The sequence below is a fragment of the Bufo bufo genome, chromosome 5 (genome assembly GCF_905171765.1).
Source record: "Bufo bufo chromosome 5, aBufBuf1.1, whole genome shotgun sequence".
In the NCBI taxonomy this organism is placed as follows: Eukaryota; Metazoa; Chordata; class Amphibia; order Anura; family Bufonidae; genus Bufo; species Bufo bufo.
In genome coordinates this window covers 359,524,304-359,545,301 of record NC_053393.1, presented here as the reverse complement: position 1 = coordinate 359,545,301, position 20,998 = coordinate 359,524,304, and the positions used below count along the sequence as shown (strand labels likewise).

The window sequence follows — 20,998 nt, the reverse complement described above, 5'->3', positions numbered from 1 at the left end:
CTTTAAAGGGTTTGTCTCATCTTGAGTTTACTAAAAGGTGAGAGGAGAGCCAGTCCCGGCCGGGAAACAGCAGGGTGCTCGCCGTTTCAGCAGCTTCCACTGCTGTGCATGAGAGCTACAGAAATAGCGTAGCACAGCAAGCTATGCAGTCTCTGACTCAAACAGCATAGCTTGCTGTGCTTCGCTGTTTCTGTAGCTCTCATGCATGGTAATGAGAGCTACCGATACTGTGAGTGCCAGAGTGGTGGTCGGGACTGTGTCTCATCTCGCCTTAGTAATGGCGAGATGAGACAACCCCTTTAAGGCATTTGAGATCATATAAATTGCTGCACTCACTATATGTTTTATCCCTCTCCAATCAACTGTTTAACCCTTTAAGGACCCATGATGTAGCTGTACGTCATGGGTTCGATCCCTAAACATTGCGCCCCGCTCGAGCGTGCAGCGGGAGCCTTAGCCACGGGGTTTCTGCTATTTTAAATAGCAGAGACCTGTGGCACATGTATGCAATCAGTCATAAAGCTGATCGCATACATCTTACCCTTCAGATGCCGTGGTCAAATGTGACCACGGCATCTGCGCAGACCAGAATCGGAAGTCAGGCACTTCCGCTCCGGTAACAGCGTTCCCCGGCTGAGATCGGGGGACCTGTTACCTTGAGCTAACTGACTGAAGCCTCAAGCAGGCTTCAGAATCAATTAGATTTATATATCAATACAGGCCACTAGGTGGCAGCCTTGTATTGATATAGTGCAAATGAAGCCATCCCTGAATATTATGGGCAATCGAATGATTGGCAGTTATTGTCACCCAAGGTGACTTAAAGTAAAAAAAAAAATTAAAAAAAATAAAAAAAAAAAATGTAAAAAATATACAAATATTAAAAATAAATAAAAAAAAAAAAGTTCAAATTACCCCCCTTTCCTTAAAATAAAAAATACTTAACCAATAAAATTAATAAACATCATTGGCATCGCTGCACGCGAAAATGCCCATACTATTAAAATATAACAATATTAATGGCATTCGGTAAATTGCGTAGCGGGGAAGAAAATAAAAAACAGCCAATTTGCCATTTTTGGTCACTTTAACTACCCAATAATTTTTTTATAAAAAGTTATCAAAATTTTTTTTCCTGCTCCCTACTACATGGTATGCAACCGGAAATGTTGCCATTAGAAAGTACAACTTGTCCGCAAAAAATAAGCCCTCATAAGGCTACTTTCACACTTGCGGCAGGACGGATCCGACAGGTTGTTCACCCTGTCGGATCCGTCCTTCCTCTATTTCACCGTGCCACCCCTCCGTCCCCATTGACTATAATGGGGACGTTGGCGGAGCTCCAGCGCAGCACGGCGAAAGGCTGCCGGACTAAAAGTCCTGCATGTCCGACATTTTAGTCCGGCGGCCTTTAACCGCGAACTGTCGTACTGCGCCGGAGCTCCACCCCGTCCCCATTATAGTCAATGGGGACGGAGGGCTGTCCGGCGAAATAGCGTAAGGACGGATCCGACAGGGTGAACAGCCTGTCGGATCCGTCCTGCCGCAAGTGTGAAAGTACCCTAAGGCTATGTGAATAGAAAAATAAAAAAAAGTTAGGACTATGGGAAGGCGGGGAGTGAAAAACAAACGCAAAAATGGAAAATCCCAGGGTCCTTAAAGGGGTTGTCCGGGTTCAGAGCTGAACCCAGACATACCCTTATTTTCACCCAGGCAGCACCCCTGAGGCTAGCATCGGAGCATCTCATGCTCCGATGCGCTCCCTTGCCCTGCGCTAGATCGCGCAGGGCACGGGCTCTTTTTTTTTTATCATAACATACTGCCGGGCGGAAGTTTCCACCCTGCCGTGAGTTCAGTGACGTCCCCGGCTCTGATGGGAGGGCTTTAGCGCTGCCCTAGCAGTTTTACTGGCTTGGGCAGCGCTAAAGCCCGCCTATCAGTGCCGGTGACGTCACCGGGCTTCCTGGCAGCCCCATGGAGGGACTGGTTCGTCACCGGAACTCCTAAAAATGCCTTTGCCCTGCGCGATTTAGCACAGGGCAAAGGAGAGCATCGGAGAATGAACTGCTCCGATGCTCAAGTCAGGGGGGCTGCTTGGGTGAAAACGGGGATATGTCTGGGTTCAGCTCTGAACCCGGACAACCCCTTTTTAAGGGGTTAACCAAAGTATGTTCTTCATCAGAACAATGCCTAGAACGACCCATTTTCCCCAGTGTTGTAGAAGAAAATGCACATGTTGGATATAGTGCAACATTTGCCACCCTCCTACCTTAAGAGGGTATTCCAGTTAAATTATCTGCTATCCACAGGATAGGTGATAACTATTAGATCGGTGCCAACGATGTACTCTGCTTTCTACGGAACTCCCATAGAAATTAATTGTGCGGCATCATAAATGTCCGACTCAGAATTAGTGGCATGCATGTTCTAATTGTTGGGTCTGTTTTTTTCTATGACCGCACTACACTTACAAGTAAATTTGCTATGTAGAAATATCACTTCTACCAAAAACAGTGATTTATCAGGTTAATGATGTTGGACTGCTATTTTTTGAACACTACTGTAAGAGGAGAGTTCTAACTAGGCAGCTCATCATCATTGTATTAAAGGCGTTGGGAAAAGATTTGACGTTATCCCCTATCCTAACTGATCAAGCATGCACCCTGCTGCTCCACTCATTCTCCATGGGACTGTCCTGTACACCTGTATCTCCAGAAGTCCCCTACAGAATGAATGGGACAGCAGGACTCATGCCCGAACTGCCACTCTATCAGATTCAGGAATAGGACCCCGCTCTCTGGACCGGTGGAGGTCCCAGCGGTTGGATCAACACCATTTAGTGAGATATCCCCTAACCTGAGAGGAGGTAATACCTTCAAAAACGCTTTAATCTGTATTTCTTTAATTTGTGGTAAGTATGTAAATTAACGCTCTTGACACTTACGGGAACCAGATTCAGATGCCTCTTTTTCCTCGAAATGTGAATGGTTTGACAGCTGCTTCTTAATTTCTACTTCCTCTTCAGTATCAATTTTTTTCTGATTCTTTAAGATAAACAAATTGATGGAATTAAAGGCAAATTACCATGGTAAATCAAACAGACTAGCTGGCTACCGTGTTCACCCCGTTCCCTGGCTTCCCCGATTTCTTAGAGCAGGGCTTGACAAATTTCCTTGGAATCTAGGAGCCAGCTAAAAAAGTTATGAGCCAGGCGGAGCCGCGTCAAAGTCCCCAGTAGATGCCCCCATAGTGCTCCCCCCCCCCCCCAATAATGCTGTATACCATGTTACATATGCAGTGTACATGAGCTGTATACCATGTTACATATGCAGTGTACATGTGCTGTATACCATGTTACATATGCAGTGTACATGAGCTGTATACCATGTTACATATGCAGTGTACATGAGCTGTATACCATGTTACATATGCAGTGTACATGTGCTGTATACCATGTTACATATGCAGTGTACATGTGCTGTATACCATGTTACATATGCAGTGTACATGTGCTGTATACCATGTTACATATGCAGTGTACATGTGCTGTATACCATGTTACATATGCAGTGTACATGTGCTGTATACCATGTTACATATGCAGTGTACATGTGCTGTATACCATGTTACATATGCAGTGTACATGAGCTGTATACCATGTTACATATGCAGTGTACATGTGCTGTATACCATGTTACATATGCAGTGTACATGTGCTGTATACCATGTTACATATGCAGTGTACATGTGCTGTATGGTATATGCAGTATACAGGACCATGATATATATACAGTATATAGGACTATGACATTCAGTGTACGTGCTGTATACTATGATCTGTATACAGCGTACATGTGCCGTTTACTATGTTACATACACAGTGTACATGTGCCGTTTACTATGTTACATACACAGTGTACATGTGCCGTATACTATGTTACATACACAGTGTACATGTGCCGTATACTATGTTACATACACAGTGTACATGTGCCGTATACTATGTTACATACACAGTGTACATGTGCCGTATACTATGTTACATACACAGTGTACATGTGCCGTATACTATGTTACATATGCAGTATACAGGACCATGATATATGTACAGTATATAGGACTATGACATACAGTGTACATGTGCTGACACCTCAGGCTCCTTCCTCACTTGGATGAGAGTAGTAGTAATTTGCACTGGGGGCGGGTAGTTACCTGCAGGTGAACCTGAGAGCCATGAGGAGGGCGCAGGTCAGCACTATGGCCCCGCACAGCAGGTCAGGCCTCCAGCCCATCAGACACAGCAGCCGCTTAACGTGCTGCCAGGCCGGACTCTGCATTCCGCTTATAGAGCAGATGGGCGGTCCGAGCTCACTGGGGGCAGGACGGAGCTTCTCCTCATTACACCACATCTGTCACAGTGTACTTCCGCGGCGTACGCTCAGCCATGTGCGGAGAGCGTGTCCGAAGAGCAGCCGCGTATATGGAACCTAAGGCACCGTCACACAGCTCTCCGCTCATCTCCACTCCTGTGCTGCCTCTGGACAGAACAGCCTCCCTCCGGAGCTCCGCACTGGTCGCCTGGGCACCTTTGAAAACGGCTGACAAATACCCAAGCGCCAGGACCAAATTCCTGGTCGCCATGGCGACCTGGGATTTGTCAAGCCCTGTCTTAGGGCATCTCTGTATTGTAAGGCTCCATGCATACGACCATAGTTTTGGTCCGCTCCGATGCACATTTTTTGTGGATTAGATGCGGACACTGTGTGCAGTCCCCATCCATTCATGCCCATTTTGCAGACAATGAACATTTGTACCATATTGAGGGACCTGCAGAAGGGAAAATGGATATGGTCGAGGGCATGAGGCCTAGGGCTCAGTCAAAAAAAACAAGACGAAAATCAGCCTACTTCATGGTGGATCAAAATGAAAACTGAGTAATTGAGGAAGATTTACTATTGAAAATGCTTCGTTTTTTTGGCAGATTTTGCATAGGTTGCTCAGCCAAGACAGTACATCATAGACAGCATCACATCATTACCATCTATTGTAGCAGTGTAGTAAGGATACCACTTAAAAAAAATAAAAATCTGTTCCGTACACGAGTGTAAGATTGTTTGACCAGGACGGTCACAGTCATTTCTACAGTAAATCTGAGGATTCTGTATACACAGTACAGCAACGATGTATTAGTCAGACATACGTACCTTCTGTTTTTTGTCTTTATATTGCTTGATCAATGTGATCAAATGCTCCACAAGGAACATAAAGTAGAGACCTCCCAGGGTGGTCAGACCCTTTAATGTTGCATCCAAGTGGGCATCTTGTTCATGAGCTTCATCTTCATGGGTTTTATTCACAAACCCCCCATGGCTGTGGTAATGTTTTGAATGGGACTGGAGAACGAAAAAAATAAAAAATAAATGATGTCGATTAGAAAGAACATTTATGTGGCCAGTGTGAAAACAAAGATTTCAGGAGTTTATTTTTACCACTAAAAGTAATATAGAAAATAAAATCCCCAAATAATTTTAGAAATTGACATGTTAATCGTACTTTCGATGGCACATTCCGTTTAAAGGGGTATTTCCATGTCACCCATTGAGGACATGCTGCTAGGATATACCATCAATGTCAGATAAGTGCAGGTCTCCAGAATGGGCCCAGACAAGGGTGCACCAGACAAGGGTGGCCACCCTTCTGTTCAGTCCCATAGAGGTGAACAGGGGGTGGTTGTGCACGCGCAGTGCACTCTACAGACACCACTTTGGGTAGAGGTCGCACTACATATTGTTTGAAAGAGTAAAAATACATCTCTTACCATTTTTTGAGGAGTGTTTTTAGCTGAAGAGTAATAATGAAAGTTGAAGCAATTAATATATATAATACGTAGGCCTAAATAACGTTAAGAAGTTGCTATTTATGCAGGGAAACCATTAACAGTCTACGCCAGAATGGTCTTCCATGCATAAATAGCAAATTTAGACAATTTTATCTATTAAGCAATTTAAAAACTTATGTTTTCCCAGGATTTTTAAAATATTACGCAACCAAAAATGCCATGGTATCAGTGCTCGACATTTCCAGTATTACATTGGCCCATCAGCACCATCAGTTAACCCCACAGTGTTCTTCTATGTAGATCCACTGCCCACATATGAGATGACAGAGCAGCGCAGAAATATCTTCTGCTCTTTGCGGCGATGGTGCTGATGTAGCAAAGTAATACAGGAGACAAAGAGCACTGATAACTGACTGCCTAAATATGACAGACCGATGAGGCAAACACCCTGACCCCCTGATCTCTGCACCAGGAGGCACTGGCTGAGCAACTGAGCCCGAGTCTGCACTCAGCCAGGGTCTGCTAGTGCAGTGATCTGTTAATGCCAGTCTCTGGCTCAGATGCTCGGCCTGCAGACTCACTGATCAGTGCACCAGCAGGCTCTGCCTGAGCACCTATGCCTCTGAACCTTCCTCTGACCCTTGGAATGAGTGGCTGCTCAGTCAGAGAATGCAGGGAGCCAGGGCAGCAGCGTGTAATGGAATTGTAACAAAAGCCAGGCTCAGTTAGAGGACAGAGAGTCAGAGCAATTGGTGGACAGTGGGAGCCAAGGGCCTGGGATCATTCCTCTCAGAGTCGGGACACCAGAATCCGACCTCCTGTCTGGCAGTCACCGCCTCATCTCTGATGTCAGCATCTGGCTATGCAGCAGCGTTAAGTGACCCCACTAGCCCGGGGCAGAAGCAAAGATCAGTGCTCTGCTGTCAGTCCACGTTTTTCTCCAGAAGTCAGCTGGCCTCCTCATGGACAGCCCCCCCCATCTCCATGGATCTTTCCTTGGACAGCCACTTCTTAGCTCAAGCAGTTAGGGACTGTGCGGCATGGAGCAGCAGCGTACCAAAACTGGCCAATAAGCAGCCTCCCTCCCTAATAAAGCTCCTTACCCGCCGCCTAACCTAGAATTGTGAGTAAGGGTCCATTCACACGTCCGCAAAATGGGTCCGCATCCGTTCCGCAATTTTGCGGAACGGGTGTGGACCCATTCATTTTCAATGGGGCCGGACTGTGCTGTCCGTATCCGCATTTGTATTTGCAGATCCGTGCTTCCGTTTCCGAAAAAAAATAGAACATGTCCTATTTTTGTCTGCAATTGCGGACAAGAGTAGGCATTTTCTATTATAGGTCCGCAAATTGCGGAATGCACATTGCCGGTGTCCGTGTTTTGCGAATCCGCAAAACACTTACGGACATGTGAATGGACCCTTAGGAGTGTTTCTAACACCAGCAGGATTGCTGTGCTGCCCATGAGATTCACAGTGTGCAGTGCGCTGGTTAATGGCTTCTGACATGAGGCCAGGCAGTGTTCACATTATCCTGCCTGGCCCGGTCAATCAAAATGATGAGGGCACGGTCAGTGGAGGGAGAATGGAGCCTCTAGGAGTAGGGGCAACACCCCCATTGCTCCTACAGGCTCCTTTGCATAAAATGAAAGTTCCTTTTTCACAAAAACAGAGGCAAATACAAAGAAGGGACAAAGACTTCTCTTCAGCTGACATTAGTGCACGTCTAACATCAGCCAGTTCAATAACAATGTTCCTGATGACAGAGGCCCTTTAGGGGTTGTCCTCTTTTTACCTGAACAGGTGTCTGACGCTTGTACAGACGTCATGGCACCCTCTGGCTATGGAATTTCGAAAAGAGCGCTGGCTCCCGAGCATCGCAGACAATAGCCCTGTTAGCCATGGTGCCCCCTGCGCTCTAGAGTCAGCACTATTTTCAAACCCTGCACTTCTGCCGTACATGTATGGTAGTGGTGCTGAACGAGTTTATATGCTAATTAGGAAGTTGCAACAAGAGCAATGGTGATGCCCTCATTGCACCAACAGCCTAATCTGCATATTAAGAAAAAGTATCATAACTCGAAAACTGAACCTCAGATCAACAAAAGAAAAACAGCGTTCTGATCAGGTGAATCAGAGCTATGTGTCTACGCAAGCAGTGATAGCGAGGGTGCTGGTGACAGATTTCCTTTAATTACTATAGACTGAGCAGTTTTACTTTGTGGTGCCACACACTTTCAATAGGTCAGCCTCAATAAAAATAAAATGTGTTAGTGAGTTAATTAACATGCAGAAGCCCTTTAAAGGGGTTGTGTCACTTCAGCAAATTAGGGTGGAATCCATAAGACGGAAGGACAGATCCGTTCTTCTGCCCATAGACTTGTATTATGACGGAATGCAAAACTGAAGCCTTTAAAAAGGCATTCCGTTTGCTTTCCGTCCTAATAGAAGTCTATGGGAATCAAAACGGATCTGTCTTGGTCCCGTTATGCAAGACGGAAAACACATTGCATAATGGGACCCAGACGAATCCGTTAATTTTTTCCATAGACTTCTATTAGAACGGAAAGCAAACGGAATGCCTTTTAAAGGCTTCAGTTTTGCATTCTGTCTGGGCATTCCGTTATTTTCCATTATAACCATGTTATAACAGAAAGCCATAACGGAATCCCTAACGCTAGTCTGAACCCACCCTAACATTTATCATATAGAGAAAGTTAAAGGGTTTCTATCACTTGGTATCACATATTTAGGTGTCAGACACTAGCGATCCGCTAGTGTCTGCTCTAACAAACCATCCTAATATGATAGGTTTTGGGGCAGCCGTTTTGCTAAAATAACAACTTATATCTATATGCTAATGAGCCTCTAGGTGCTATGGGGGGCGTCATTAGCACCTAGAGGCTCCGTCTACCTTCCTAAACTGCCGCCGCCCAGCGCGTCCCTCCAGCCCGCCCATCTCCTGCTGAATGCGATCCTCCCCGTGCGCGTCTCTGTTCTGCGCATGCGCAGTGAATGCCTGACCACTTCCCTGCTCAGACATCTCCACTGCGCCTGTTCCTCGGAGCACTATGATGTCATCGGCGCAGGCGCAGTGGAGATGTCTGAGCAGGGAAGCGGTCAGACATTCACTGCGCAGAACAGAGACGCGCACGGGGAGGATCGCATTCAGCAGCAGATGGGCGGGCTGGAGAGACGCGCTGGGCGGCGGCAGTTTAGGAAGGTAGACGGAGCCTCTAGGTGCTAATGACGCCCCCATAGCACCTAGAGGCTCATTAGCATATAGATATAAGTTGTTATTTTAGCAAAACGGCTGCCCCAAAACCTATTATATTAGGATGGTTCGGTAGAGCAGACACTAGCGGATCGCTAGTGTCTGACACCTAAATATGTGATATGAAGTGATAGAAACCCTTTAATACACGGCACTTACTAATGTATTGTTATTATCCATATTGCTTCCTTTGCTGGATGGATTCATTTTTCCATCACTTTATACACTGCTCGTTTCCATGGTTACTCTGCAATCCATCAGTGGTGGCCATGCTTGCACACTATAGCAAAAAGCACTAGCCTATGTATGCGAGCTCCTACGGTCCCGGCCACGAGAGAGGCCAGCACTTTTTCCTATAGAGTTAAAGCATGGCCACCACTGATGGATTGCAGGGTGGTCTTAACCATGGAAACGAGCAGTGTATAATGTGATGGAAAAATTAATCCAGCCAGCAAAGGAGACAATATGGATAATAACAATACATTAGTAAGTGGCTTCTATTAAAGGGGTTGTCCGGGATCAAAATTATTTTTTCAAATATAGTTTACTCACTATTACTAGGCGAGTCAAGGTTCCCCTGATGTTTTTAGGTATTTTTTAACCTGCTGCATGGCTCCTATGGTCCCCCACAGATTGTTGACAAGGATGTTTATTTCTGTGATGACTTCCTGCCGCACTGCACTGTGGGTCCCAGCGCATCGCGGCATCTCCTGGTTTCTACGGTCTTTCAACTCGTCCCTGCACCCGCCCCCCTCATACACATTCTCCTGCCGCACATCGTCCACTCCCCCATCGATCCTCGCCCCCCTCATACATATCCCGCCTCCAGCAGCACATATTCCTCCCCCATATTTACACCCATAAACTCCTCCTAGCTCTGTCTTCTTTCTGCCTCCATTCAGTAGAAAGATCCATGCCCGGTGACGTCCCCGGACCGGAGGGACGTGGCTTAACGCGATGTCTGCAAACCTAGTTACCGCCCCTCTGCATAATGAGTTAGGCTGACGGTGACGTCACCGGGCTCCCTGCGAAGCCGGAAGAAGAGGCTTCGCTCGCCTGCAAGGGACCCGGTATGTCACTCATTTTACAAAAATAGTCACTTCCAGCCAATAATTTGCAGAATTAAAATGGGGCTTCAGAAATATGTGGTGCATGTGTGACATATGTATGTCACTCTGGTACTAATACAACAATGTCCCCAATCCCGGACAACCCCTTTAACTTTCTCTACATGATAAATGCCACTTGCTGAAGTGAGACAACTCCTTTAATGGATCTGGCACATCTTTCTGGCAGTCCATTCAATGCAAGTCTAGGGCATTGATTTTCACCAGTTCCTGAGTGAGTTTGACCGAATGTTTCTGGTGCACAACACTTGATAAATTCCCTTCTGTAGAAAACACTAATTTACTTTCATCTTTAGGTTCGTTAATCAACCCTGCATGGTGACAGACATCATTAGCGCCATATAGCTGCCTCCTAAAGGCACTGTATTGTGCTACAGAATCATTCCATGGAAACAGTATCGCTGTCATATGGTACACAATGCCACAATGTAGGTACAATATGGGCCCAAAAGAGAGCGCTTGCGTAGTCTGTCACTGTAAAGACAATACATGCTGCTTGCAGTAAATACATGATCCTTCAGACACTAGACTCATGAAACACTTACATGTGGAAGAAGGTGCAAAAATGCATCTCCGCTTAAAGTGCCAACGGCCAGTGCCACTAGGAAACTTAAAAGGAACTTGAAGAAAACTTTGTTCATCAGAGGAACCAAGATGATCCCCAGTAAAGACAATACACTAATGATAGTGATTGCGATAAAGCCGCCAATCCAAGCTGTAAAAAAAATAAAAAAACATGTTATTTTATCCTTATAGAAACTTTACTTTACAGCAGACCTGTCAGGCTGATGTACACGCCCATACATCAAGATACAAGTATATAATCCAAATAAATATAACATTTCGGGAGAGGTGACATTCATGTGACGATGCTGAGGTATCATTTGCTCTAAAGAATCAGGTCTTCTACTTATTAAAAAACTGAAAGCCTCTGTCACTGTCCCTCTGTTCCAGAGCTGATCGTCCTATCTCCACTGCTTCTGGTCTCCTGTGGACCACAAGTGTGACATCCCAATCTGGTCACCAACACTGCTGCAGCCATTCATTGGCCGTAGTGACGTGTCTGAGTGGCACTTGACTGCTCAGTGGTCACGTTCCCCAGAGGGACAAGTCACCACTAAGGCCAGTGAATGGCTGCAGGTCCACAAGAGAGCAGAGGCAGTGAGGCCAGGACCCTCAGTGCCAACAACATAAACTACGGTCATAGAAGTCAGTTTCCGTTGTGGTGGTAAAAAAAACAAACAAAAAAACACCCAAACCAAAAGCCACACAATATGCAATGCGTGTGTATTTTACAGCAACTGTGCTGCGATGCACACGTATTTAACCTCTTGTCGCCGGACCCTAAACTGTGCGAGCAATTACCACGCTGCAAACCACAATGGATGTGGGTTTGTGGCACTCTACAGAACCTGCAAAGTGAAAACATTACGTAGACACGGACACTAATTACTGAGATCAGGTTGTTTCAGCCACAGACAACGCACACAACTATATACAGCCATACAATCTCCATAGGCAAACCTGGGTAGATGCCACTTTTCCACAAGTTCTGGTTTGCTAGAATTTCCCCTGGCCAACTGTGCCATCAACGTGAAGTGAAAGCTTCTAGAGTAGATCATGCAAACTCACAGGAGTAGGGTTGCCGAGTGCATAGTGAACAAATCTCATATCCTGTTACATCACAAGTTTCCAAACCGTCGCTGGAAGCGACTTCAGCACAATAAGGCCTGGTTCACAGTCAGTGATTTTCATCAGTGATCAGGAGCCAAAACCAGGCGCAGGTCAAAGACACAGAACAGGTGCAGATCTTTCCATTACACCTTATCTTTTTGTCTTCATTAGTTCAAAGGGTTGTACCATCCCAGACATTGGGGGCATATCGCAAGGAATGAATGGAGGGCAGCCGCACATGCATGGTGCGCCCTTCAAGAATTTGACAGCTCCATTCTAAGTATAGGTGCGGGTATAGAGTAGGGACCATCAATTATCAGACAGCTGAGGACATATCCTAGCAATATGCCCCCAATGTCTGGGATCAGGCAACCCCTTTAAATATCGGGCAGCTGCGACCTAATTGGCCGCGACCCAAATGGATCACTACCACGCCATGTGGTTGTATCCTAAGGCATCAGTGTTTGGTCAGTGATTTCCAACAGTGATTGAGAGCCAAAAAGGTGCAGGTCAAAAACACAGAACAGGTGCAGATCTTTCCATTATACCTGATCTCTTTGGAGACTTTACTCCTGGTTTTGGCTTCTAATCATTGATGGAAACCACTGACATGTGGAAGAGGCCTTACTGTGCATTGAGCTTTATTAAATGTTCTCCATGGTCGAGCAGCTGCATACAAGCCAAAGATCAACATGCACCATGGGCCAAGTGCCAGCTGGAATGGTGAAAAGCAGTCATTGAACTGTTTTCTGGAGTGATGCATCACTATCTGCAGTCTGATGGACAAAACTAGATTAGGAACTCTACCCCATGGAATACATTGTGGCTACTGTAAAAGTTGGTGGGAAAGGGACTTTAAGTCACGGTTTCAGCAAGGCCCATGATGTTCCATGAAGTGCAATGTTACTACTATAGCATAGTAGACAGTATAGACAGCTGTATGCTTCCAACTTTATGGAAACAGCCATAAAGACATGGTATGACTAGTTTGGTGTGGAGCAAATTCAGTGGCCGATGCTAAGCCTTGGCCTCCATCAAACATCTGGGATGAAACGTTAGGTCTCATTCACACGTCAGTGTTTGGTCAGTGATTTTGAGGTGCGGCTCTAAACACAGAACAGGTGCAGATCTTTCCTTTATACCTTATGTCTGTGGAGGCTCCAGTCCTGGTTTTGGCTTACAATCGTTGACCAAAACACTGATGTGTGAATAAGGCTTTACTCCAATTGTGAGCTAGACCTTCTCGCCCAACATCAGCATCTGACCTGAATTTGTGTACATACTCCAAAATCTTGTAGAAAACCCTCCCAGAAGAGCAGCTAACTCCATATTAACCTCAATATTTCAGAAATAGGATGTCCATAAAGCTCATCGAGGTATGATGGTCAGGTGTCCACATATTTTTAGCTATACTGGGGGGAAGGGGGGGGGGGTGTCATTTATCAAACAGAAATACACCTAAATTAGGCGTATTGATTGCAGTGCAATCTGCATCTTTTCCCTGCTCACACCAGGTCTAAAAAAGGGGACGTGGCGTGGGTGTAGAAGATAGGGATCGACCAATATAGATTTTTTAGGGCCGATACAGATACCGATAATTTGTCAACTTTCAGGCCGATAGCCGATAATTTATACCGATATTCCGGGTATTTTTATTTTTGAGGAAAAAAAAATTTTCCTACACAAATCTGCTGAAAATGAATGTTTATTGTTAACGTGTATTATTTTATTTTTTTTGTAAATCTTTTTCATTTATACTTAATATTTTTGTGTTGTTTTTTTTTTACTAACTTTTAGCCCCCTTAGGGACTAGAACCCTTGTCCTTTTCACCCTGATAGATCTCTATCAGGGTGAATAGGAGCTCACACTGTCCCTGCTGCTCTGTGCTTTGTGCACACAGCAGCATGGAGCTGACTATGGCAGCCAGGGCTTCAGTAGCGTCCTGGCTGCCATGGTAACCGGTCAGAGCCCCAGGATTACACAGGAGGGGAGAGGGGATCCTGTGGCCACTGCCACCAATGATTAAAACTGGGGGGGGGCTTAGGCGCACTGCGCCACCAATGTTTTTACTATTGGGATGGGGGTGGGGGGCGCACTGCGCCACCAATGATTAATACTAGGGGGCTTGAGGGGGCGCACTGCGCCACCAATGAAGATACCTCTCTTTCACATACAGGAGGCGGGAGCTGGCTGCAGAATCACATAGCCGGCTCCCGACCTCTATGAGCGGTAGCTGCGACCCGCGGCACCTAAGGGGTTAACTACCGCGGACCGCAGCTGCCGTTCATGGAGGTCGGGAGCCGGCTATGTGATTCTGCAGCCAGCTCCCGCCTCCTGTATATGAATTAATTAAAGACTCATCTTCATTGGTGGCGCTGCGGCCACAGCCCCTCCCCTCCTCTTGTCTCCTCTCCTGCCATTGGCGGCAGCGGCATCACAGGGGGAGGAGACACTGCTTCCTTCTCCCCTGTGCTGCGGAGGGAACACGGAGAGCGCTGAGAGCAGCGCGTTCTGTGTTCTCAATATGTTATCGGAATATCGGCAAAATAGATGCCGATACCGATAACGTTCAAAATCCTCAATATCGGCCGATAATATCGGCCAAACCGATAATCGGTCGATCCCTAGTAGAAAATGGTCTAAATGTACGCCAGCAAGGAAGCCGTCTTACATTTAGAAGTGGAGGAGGATCCGCTGAAGTTATGTACAGCCCGGCGCCTCTTCATAACTCCAGCGGATCCGATGCTAGGTATAGGGGTCTAAAACGCCAGTGTTAATAAGTGTGCCCCATAGTGCACATTCATGACAAATATTCTGTAGTATTTGTAGAGACATTCAGGGAATACACAGATGGTGACAGGTACAACAGGCTAGAGTAACAGTGACGTGTGACAAAAGAACCTCACAGTAAGGCTACATGCACACTAACGTCGTTTCAGTTCCGTTTTTTTTGCGGATAGGATGCGGACCCATTCATTTCAATGGGTCCGCAAAAAATGCGGACAGCACACAGTGTACTGTCTGCATCAGTAAGTCCGTTCCATAGCCCCGCAAAAAAAAAAAATAGAACATGTCCTATTCTTGTCCGTTTTAGGTATTGTTACAATGGATACGCAAAAAAAAAACGAATGCAGACCGCAAAACACATATGGTCATGTGCATGTAGTCTAAACCTAAGGAATACTCTGCTTTCTTCCTGCTTGTAATGGGAGAAATGCCTTAATTTATATTTGGACATTTTGGATTATGCAGCTCTCTGTTGTAGGTCAGACATTGTACTCCAGCCATCCTTGGAGTGTAGAGTGTAGAGTCTTACCTACTTTCTTGGAGTATGCTCCTTGGCTAATTTCTGCCGCCGCCGCCTTTTCTTCAGCATTAATCAGACAGGACTTCCTGTCAATCTGATTGATAATTGCTGGACATATGTAGCCAAACTCATTGACCCCAAGCAGCATGTGCATGTCCATCCCATGTGATGTCAGCAGTCTGGAGGCGTTCAAACACTGGAACCAAGAGACAGGTTAGGCAGAAAGAATGGCGTCACGGTCCTTCATCGGGTGGTTTATCATTTACCTTGGTCTTACAAATATGGGGGGAGATTTATCAAACTGGTGTAAAGTAGAACTGGCTTAGTTGCTCATAGCAACCAACCAGATTCCGCCTTTCATTCTGCAAAGCAGCTGTGAAAAATGAAAGGTGGAATCTGATTGGTTGCTATGGACAACCAGTTCTACTTTACACCAGTTTGATAAATCCCCCCCCATGATCACAATCAGCCCTAACTATGTCGTATCTACGGAGGGAGGGACTGCCAGACACCAGGACCTGCCAACAGCCGCCATATGGCTATGTTGACCTTTAGTCCTTTCTGAGCAAGCTAAAACCAATATGGTTGCCAGTGATGCCCACATAGAAACTTGGGAATAAAGATATAACTTTCGCCCAACAATCAAGATGAAGGTTTCAAACATGGTCGACTTCTTTTCAGTTGGCTAAATGATTGTCTGAGAAATTTCAAGTGACAGAACCATTTTGGTTGAAATAATCTGTTTTGATCAATTTTAGACTAAGGGCTCATGCACATTGGTCCACATCTTTTGCGGATCGCGCACATCCATTTGCAGGCAGCACACAGATGTCCGTGTGCGGTCAGCATCCCTGCGGCCGCTCTGCAGATTATACAACATGTCCCTTTGTCCGTTTTGCAGACAACAGGCAGTTCTGTTAGGTAAATGTCACATGTGCAAGGCCGGTGTCCGTACGTTCATGAGGCCTAATGTGTATGGGTACCTTCACCGATGGCATTTCGTCTCACAATGTGGGTTTATTCACCAGCGCAAGCTGCAGACTGCCACACATTCCTCTGGCAGCAGTCAGTACTCAGGGGTAGGCAACCTCCGGCACTCCAGCTGTTGTGAAACTACAACTCCCAGCATGCATACTTGCTCTGCTCTTCTCAGAACTCGCATAGAAATAAATAGAGCATTCTGGGAATTGTAGTTTCACAACAGCTGGAGTGCCACAGGTTGCCAAAGGGGAAGAGTGCCCATAGCAACCAATCACAGCACGGCTCATTTTTTCAAGGGCAGATTATGAAATGAAAGCTGCACCGTGACTGGTTGCTATGGGCAACAGACAGATTTGTACATATCTATATTACATGCCGCTCACTGAAATAAATGGGTGACTATAATACATGACTAGTTCCCCAGAACGTGTGCAGCTCATTACGGTGGTGCTCCCCTCTGGTTAAGGGTGCGTTTACACGACTGTATTTTCCATGCGGATCAGATGCGGACCCATTCATTTCATTGGGGACACAGAAGATGCAGACAACAGACTGTGTGCAGTCCACATCCCTATGTCCGTTACACTGCCCCGCAGAAAAAAGAACAGACGTTTGTTACATAGTGCAGGACCTGCAGAAGGGGAAAATGCCAGATCCACATGACCGGTATCCGTGTTTTATAGATCCACAGTTTGCGGATCACAAAACGGATACAGTCGTGTGAAGTCCAGAGTATACTCTTCTATACGGCTACAGGATGCTCCTATAGGAGAACCCCTTAGAGGGTGGTTTTCATCTCAGACATTGGTGGCATATTGTTTAGAGCTAGGCGCAGGTCCCAGAGATGGGACCCACAACTCACACTGGTGCCATAACCTGGTGACATGCCACCAGTGATTCAGACGACACAACCCCTGTAAAGAGGACAAGTCACCTTCTCTTGACATTTCTGTTTTAGCAACTACTTGTATTCCCAATATAATAATTCTGGAACATCTATTCCTATGACTATGATGTGCCATTCCTTGTTATTCCTGCTAGAAGTTATGAGTTGCTGGTAGCGTTGAGCGAACTTGTGTTTTAAGTTCGGGTTATCGAAGAATCCCGTTATGGATTCCGCTACCACAGACCATAACGGAATTTAGAATCCATAACACGATTCTTTGATAACCCAAACCCGAACTTTAGACGCCGAACTTGAAACACAAGTTCGCTCAACACTAATTGCTGGCAGAGCGCAGTGAAGGTCTAGATGAGTATTACCAGTTTAGGGGGGGGGGGGGGGGTCTGACATCATTGATTAGATAATGTCAGACTGTGCAGGGACACCCCTCCCCCCCAAACTGGTAACTTTCATCTGGATTTTCGGCAATTTATTCATGACTTCTAGTAGGAATAATACAACATAGAGCCATACGAATAGATGCTCCAGAATTGTTATTACATGGGGAACACAGGTAATTGCTAAAACAGAGATGTCAGGAGAGGGAACAGGTCCTCTTGTGAGGAAACATGTGCAGGAACCACAGGAGTGACTGGCCATTATTACAAGCCACCTCTAAGGAGCGCCCCGCCAGTCTGGTTGTGGCATCCAGGTGTACACTGGTACAAAGATAGCCAGCTACAGTAATGTCATTGTCAGTACCTGTGCAGATAATCTGGGCAACATGGCAATCTCTTGTGCCACGTATCTGGGCAATGTGCTCTCCTGTGACTTGCCCACTAGGATCACTAAAGTGGTCCGACCAGTGTAGATGGGTGACGTGTGACATGAATACACTTACCTCCTCTTGTGCCCCGGTGACAGATGCCCCTGGAGGGGTGACATGCCGCCTCTTCCGCGTCTCTTTACAAGTAGTGAGGCCGTGCTCCGGAGGGGAGGCTGCAGACGTGTGATGATGATGATTATGATTATGTGGATGGTGTTGATGAGGGTGGTGGTGGGGAGAATGATCACCACCATCATGATGATGGTGGTGGTGGTGGTGGTTGTGGTGTCCCGATGATGAACTCCTATCAGCAATGCTCCTCAGTCTCTCCTCACGAAGGCTGCGGAGCAGTAGCCGGAAGCCGGCCATGGTCAGGCTCTGGTTATTTTCCCCGTAGCGCTGGAAGAGGAGCAGCAGGTTGTGGCGCTGAGCCCTGGCCGCCAGTACCGGGTCCACTTCTGGAGGAACCTGGCTGGAGGCGGCGCCGCTCGTGCTGAACTGCTCGCTCGCCTGCGGGGAGAGAGTGACGGTAACGGCGGCCTCACTCCCGGTGCTCGGCCGGTAGAGAATGGCGGCCACAAGTAACACGAACACCGACCCCATCTTTACCCGCGTGCAGTTCTTTCTTTGCCGCAATAGACAGGACGTACAAGACACGCCCACACATAGTGGGACGTCATCAGATAGAGGCGTGGCCTCCTCTTGGCCACACCCTTCTAAAGTGCTGATTTATTGGCGCTCTGCACGCAGGCATTTATTTTTTTTCCCTCCTCAGGCAGTGAGGAAGAGAGAGTGCTGCGTGTACCGGAGCTTATGTCAGCCGGGTCCTCCTTGCTGCTGACTACAGGTGTGCTCTGGGAAAATATTGTCACATAAAGCGGCTGAAGTTCTGGTAGGGTCCTCTGTCACCGATTCCAGAGAAAAGAACCAAACAATAGTGTTTGTCAGAATGCTGAATCCAGACCAGGACTCAACAGACCCGTCACCGGGAAACAGCAGACACCAAGGCTAGGTCTACATGGCGACATTTTTCGCACCAATGTAGCGCGACAATTTTTATAATTATAGTCTACGGTGTCGCCCTGCGACATGCTGCGACGCCACAGTGTCGAGAGGGAGTGCGATGGGTGAAGTGAATGTTTTTTTCACACATCAGTTCTGCATTACGTGAGAATCGCAGCATGTTCTATATTCTGCGTTTGTCACGTAGCCCTGGCCCTATAGAAGTGAATGGGGCTTAAGTGAAAAACGCATTGTGTCCGGATGCAATGCGTTTTTCACTGATGGTTGCTAGGAGATGTAGTTTGCAAACATTAAGGGTTTTTTTTCACGCGTGTGAAAAACGCATCAAAACTGATTGCACCCGCGCGGAAAAAACTGAAACATTGAATGCAATCGTAGATAAAACTGACTGAACTTGTGAAATGGTGCGATTTTCACTGAGCACATCCTGAGCCAATCCGGATTATTGAAGGCCTTGATGAGTGATGCGATTGCATTTTTTTTATTCCTGTAAGCGTACGGTCACTTCTGCAGTAGAAGTGTTCTGGCAGGCAAGCGGAGGTTCATCTGGAGTCTGGACACAAACCACAGCATGCAGCGATTGGTATCCGGAGAGTTCTCCGCTTGTCAGTCGGACCCCATTACACAGAACAGAAAGATAGAATTCAGGCTATATCCACATCTGCGTTACGGTTTTACAGCAGAGGAACAGACTGCTGGAGATACCTTGACTCCATGCGGCCCACCCCATTCACTGTAAAGGGATTCCTCAGCTTTCTGAAAAAATACCGCTGCATTCAGCATAATGTAGATGTGAATCATGTTCCTGACCACGTGCAGCCGTTCAGTGTGACGCCACAGAGGGCTACTGCTCGGAGGACTCATTGTGACCATGTAATGAATGAGCGGGCGTCACGTTATACCACACATACCAAATCTGCCACTGACTCATTTTAAAATAACAGTATGTGGTTAGGCTGTCAAAGTTTTACTCTGTTCTAATCAAGCATTTAGAGATATTCTTTACAGAAGCGGTCCCCAACCGCCAGGCCGCAGCCCAGGAACGGACCCGGGAAGATTGTTTGCCGGGCCGCGGCAATACAGAGGAGCGGAGACGCCAGGTGCATGCGCACCTGACGCACACATCACACACAGCATTTGGCCGTACAGTGGGAAGGAATGAGAGCGTTCCTTCCTTCCAACTGTGATGCCGGCCAGCCACTGCCACCAATTAAAATGCTTTAAATGGGCTAGTGAGGCAGGAATTGGTTAGGTCCCACTGCCCCACCAATGAAAATGCTGAAAAGGGCTTGTGAGGGAGGGATTGGTTAGGTCTCACTGCCCCACCAATGGAAATAAACATGACGGCCCGAGGGGGGTTGTTGGCATCCAGTTTCTTGTGCTTTTTCATAGGTATACTGTATAACATTTATATCTAAATATCATAATTATAGTGGATTTGATTATATACACTCACCTGCTTCAATGCATTTAGGGGTGTACTCCTGGTCAAGACAATCTCCTGAACTCCAAACTGAATGTCAGAATGGGAAAGAAAGGTGATTTAAGCAATTTTGAGCGTGGCATGGTTGTTGGTGCCAGACGGGCCGGTCTGAGTATTTCCCAATCTGCTCAGTTACTGGGATTTTCACGCACAACCATTTCTAGGGTTTACAAATAATGGTGTGAAAAGGGAAAAACATCCAGTATGCGGCAGTCCTGTGGGCAAAAATGCCTTGTGGATGCTAGAGGTCAGAGGAGAATGGGCCGACTGATTCAAGTTGATAGAAGAGCAACGTTGACTGAAATAACCACTCGTTACAACCGAGGTATGCAGCAAAGCATTTGTGAAGCCACAACACGCACAACCTTGAGGCGGATGGGCTACAACAGCAGAAGACCCCACGGGTACCACTCCTCTCCACTACAAATAGAAAAAAGAGGCTACAATTTGCACGAGCTCACCAAAATTGGACTGTTGAAGACTGGAAAAATGTTGCCTGGTCTGATGAGTCTCGATTTCTGTTGAGACATTCAAATGGTAGAGTCCGAATTTGGCGTAAACAGAATGAGAACATGTATCCA

General features: G+C 46.5%; 1 protein-coding gene across 1 annotated transcript in view; it reads right to left on the bottom strand.

Annotated features, from left to right (window-relative positions):
• Nucleotides 1–18,563, bottom strand: part of SLC39A6 (solute carrier family 39 member 6) — a 101,794-nt gene extending 83,231 nt beyond the window's left edge. The window contains exons 1-5 of the mRNA XM_040432861.1: nt 17,987–18,563; nt 15,231–15,417; nt 10,785–10,954; nt 5,205–5,393; nt 2,945–3,044 (exon numbers count right to left, since the gene is read on the bottom strand). Coding sequence (XP_040288795.1) covers nt 2,945–3,044; nt 5,205–5,393; nt 10,785–10,954; nt 15,231–15,417; nt 17,987–18,514 — 1,174 coding nt within the window. The 5' untranslated portion in view covers nt 18,515–18,563. The remainder of the gene's footprint in view (nt 1–2,944; nt 3,045–5,204; nt 5,394–10,784; nt 10,955–15,230; nt 15,418–17,986) is intronic.
• Nucleotides 18,564–20,998: the final 2,435 nt, after the last annotated feature.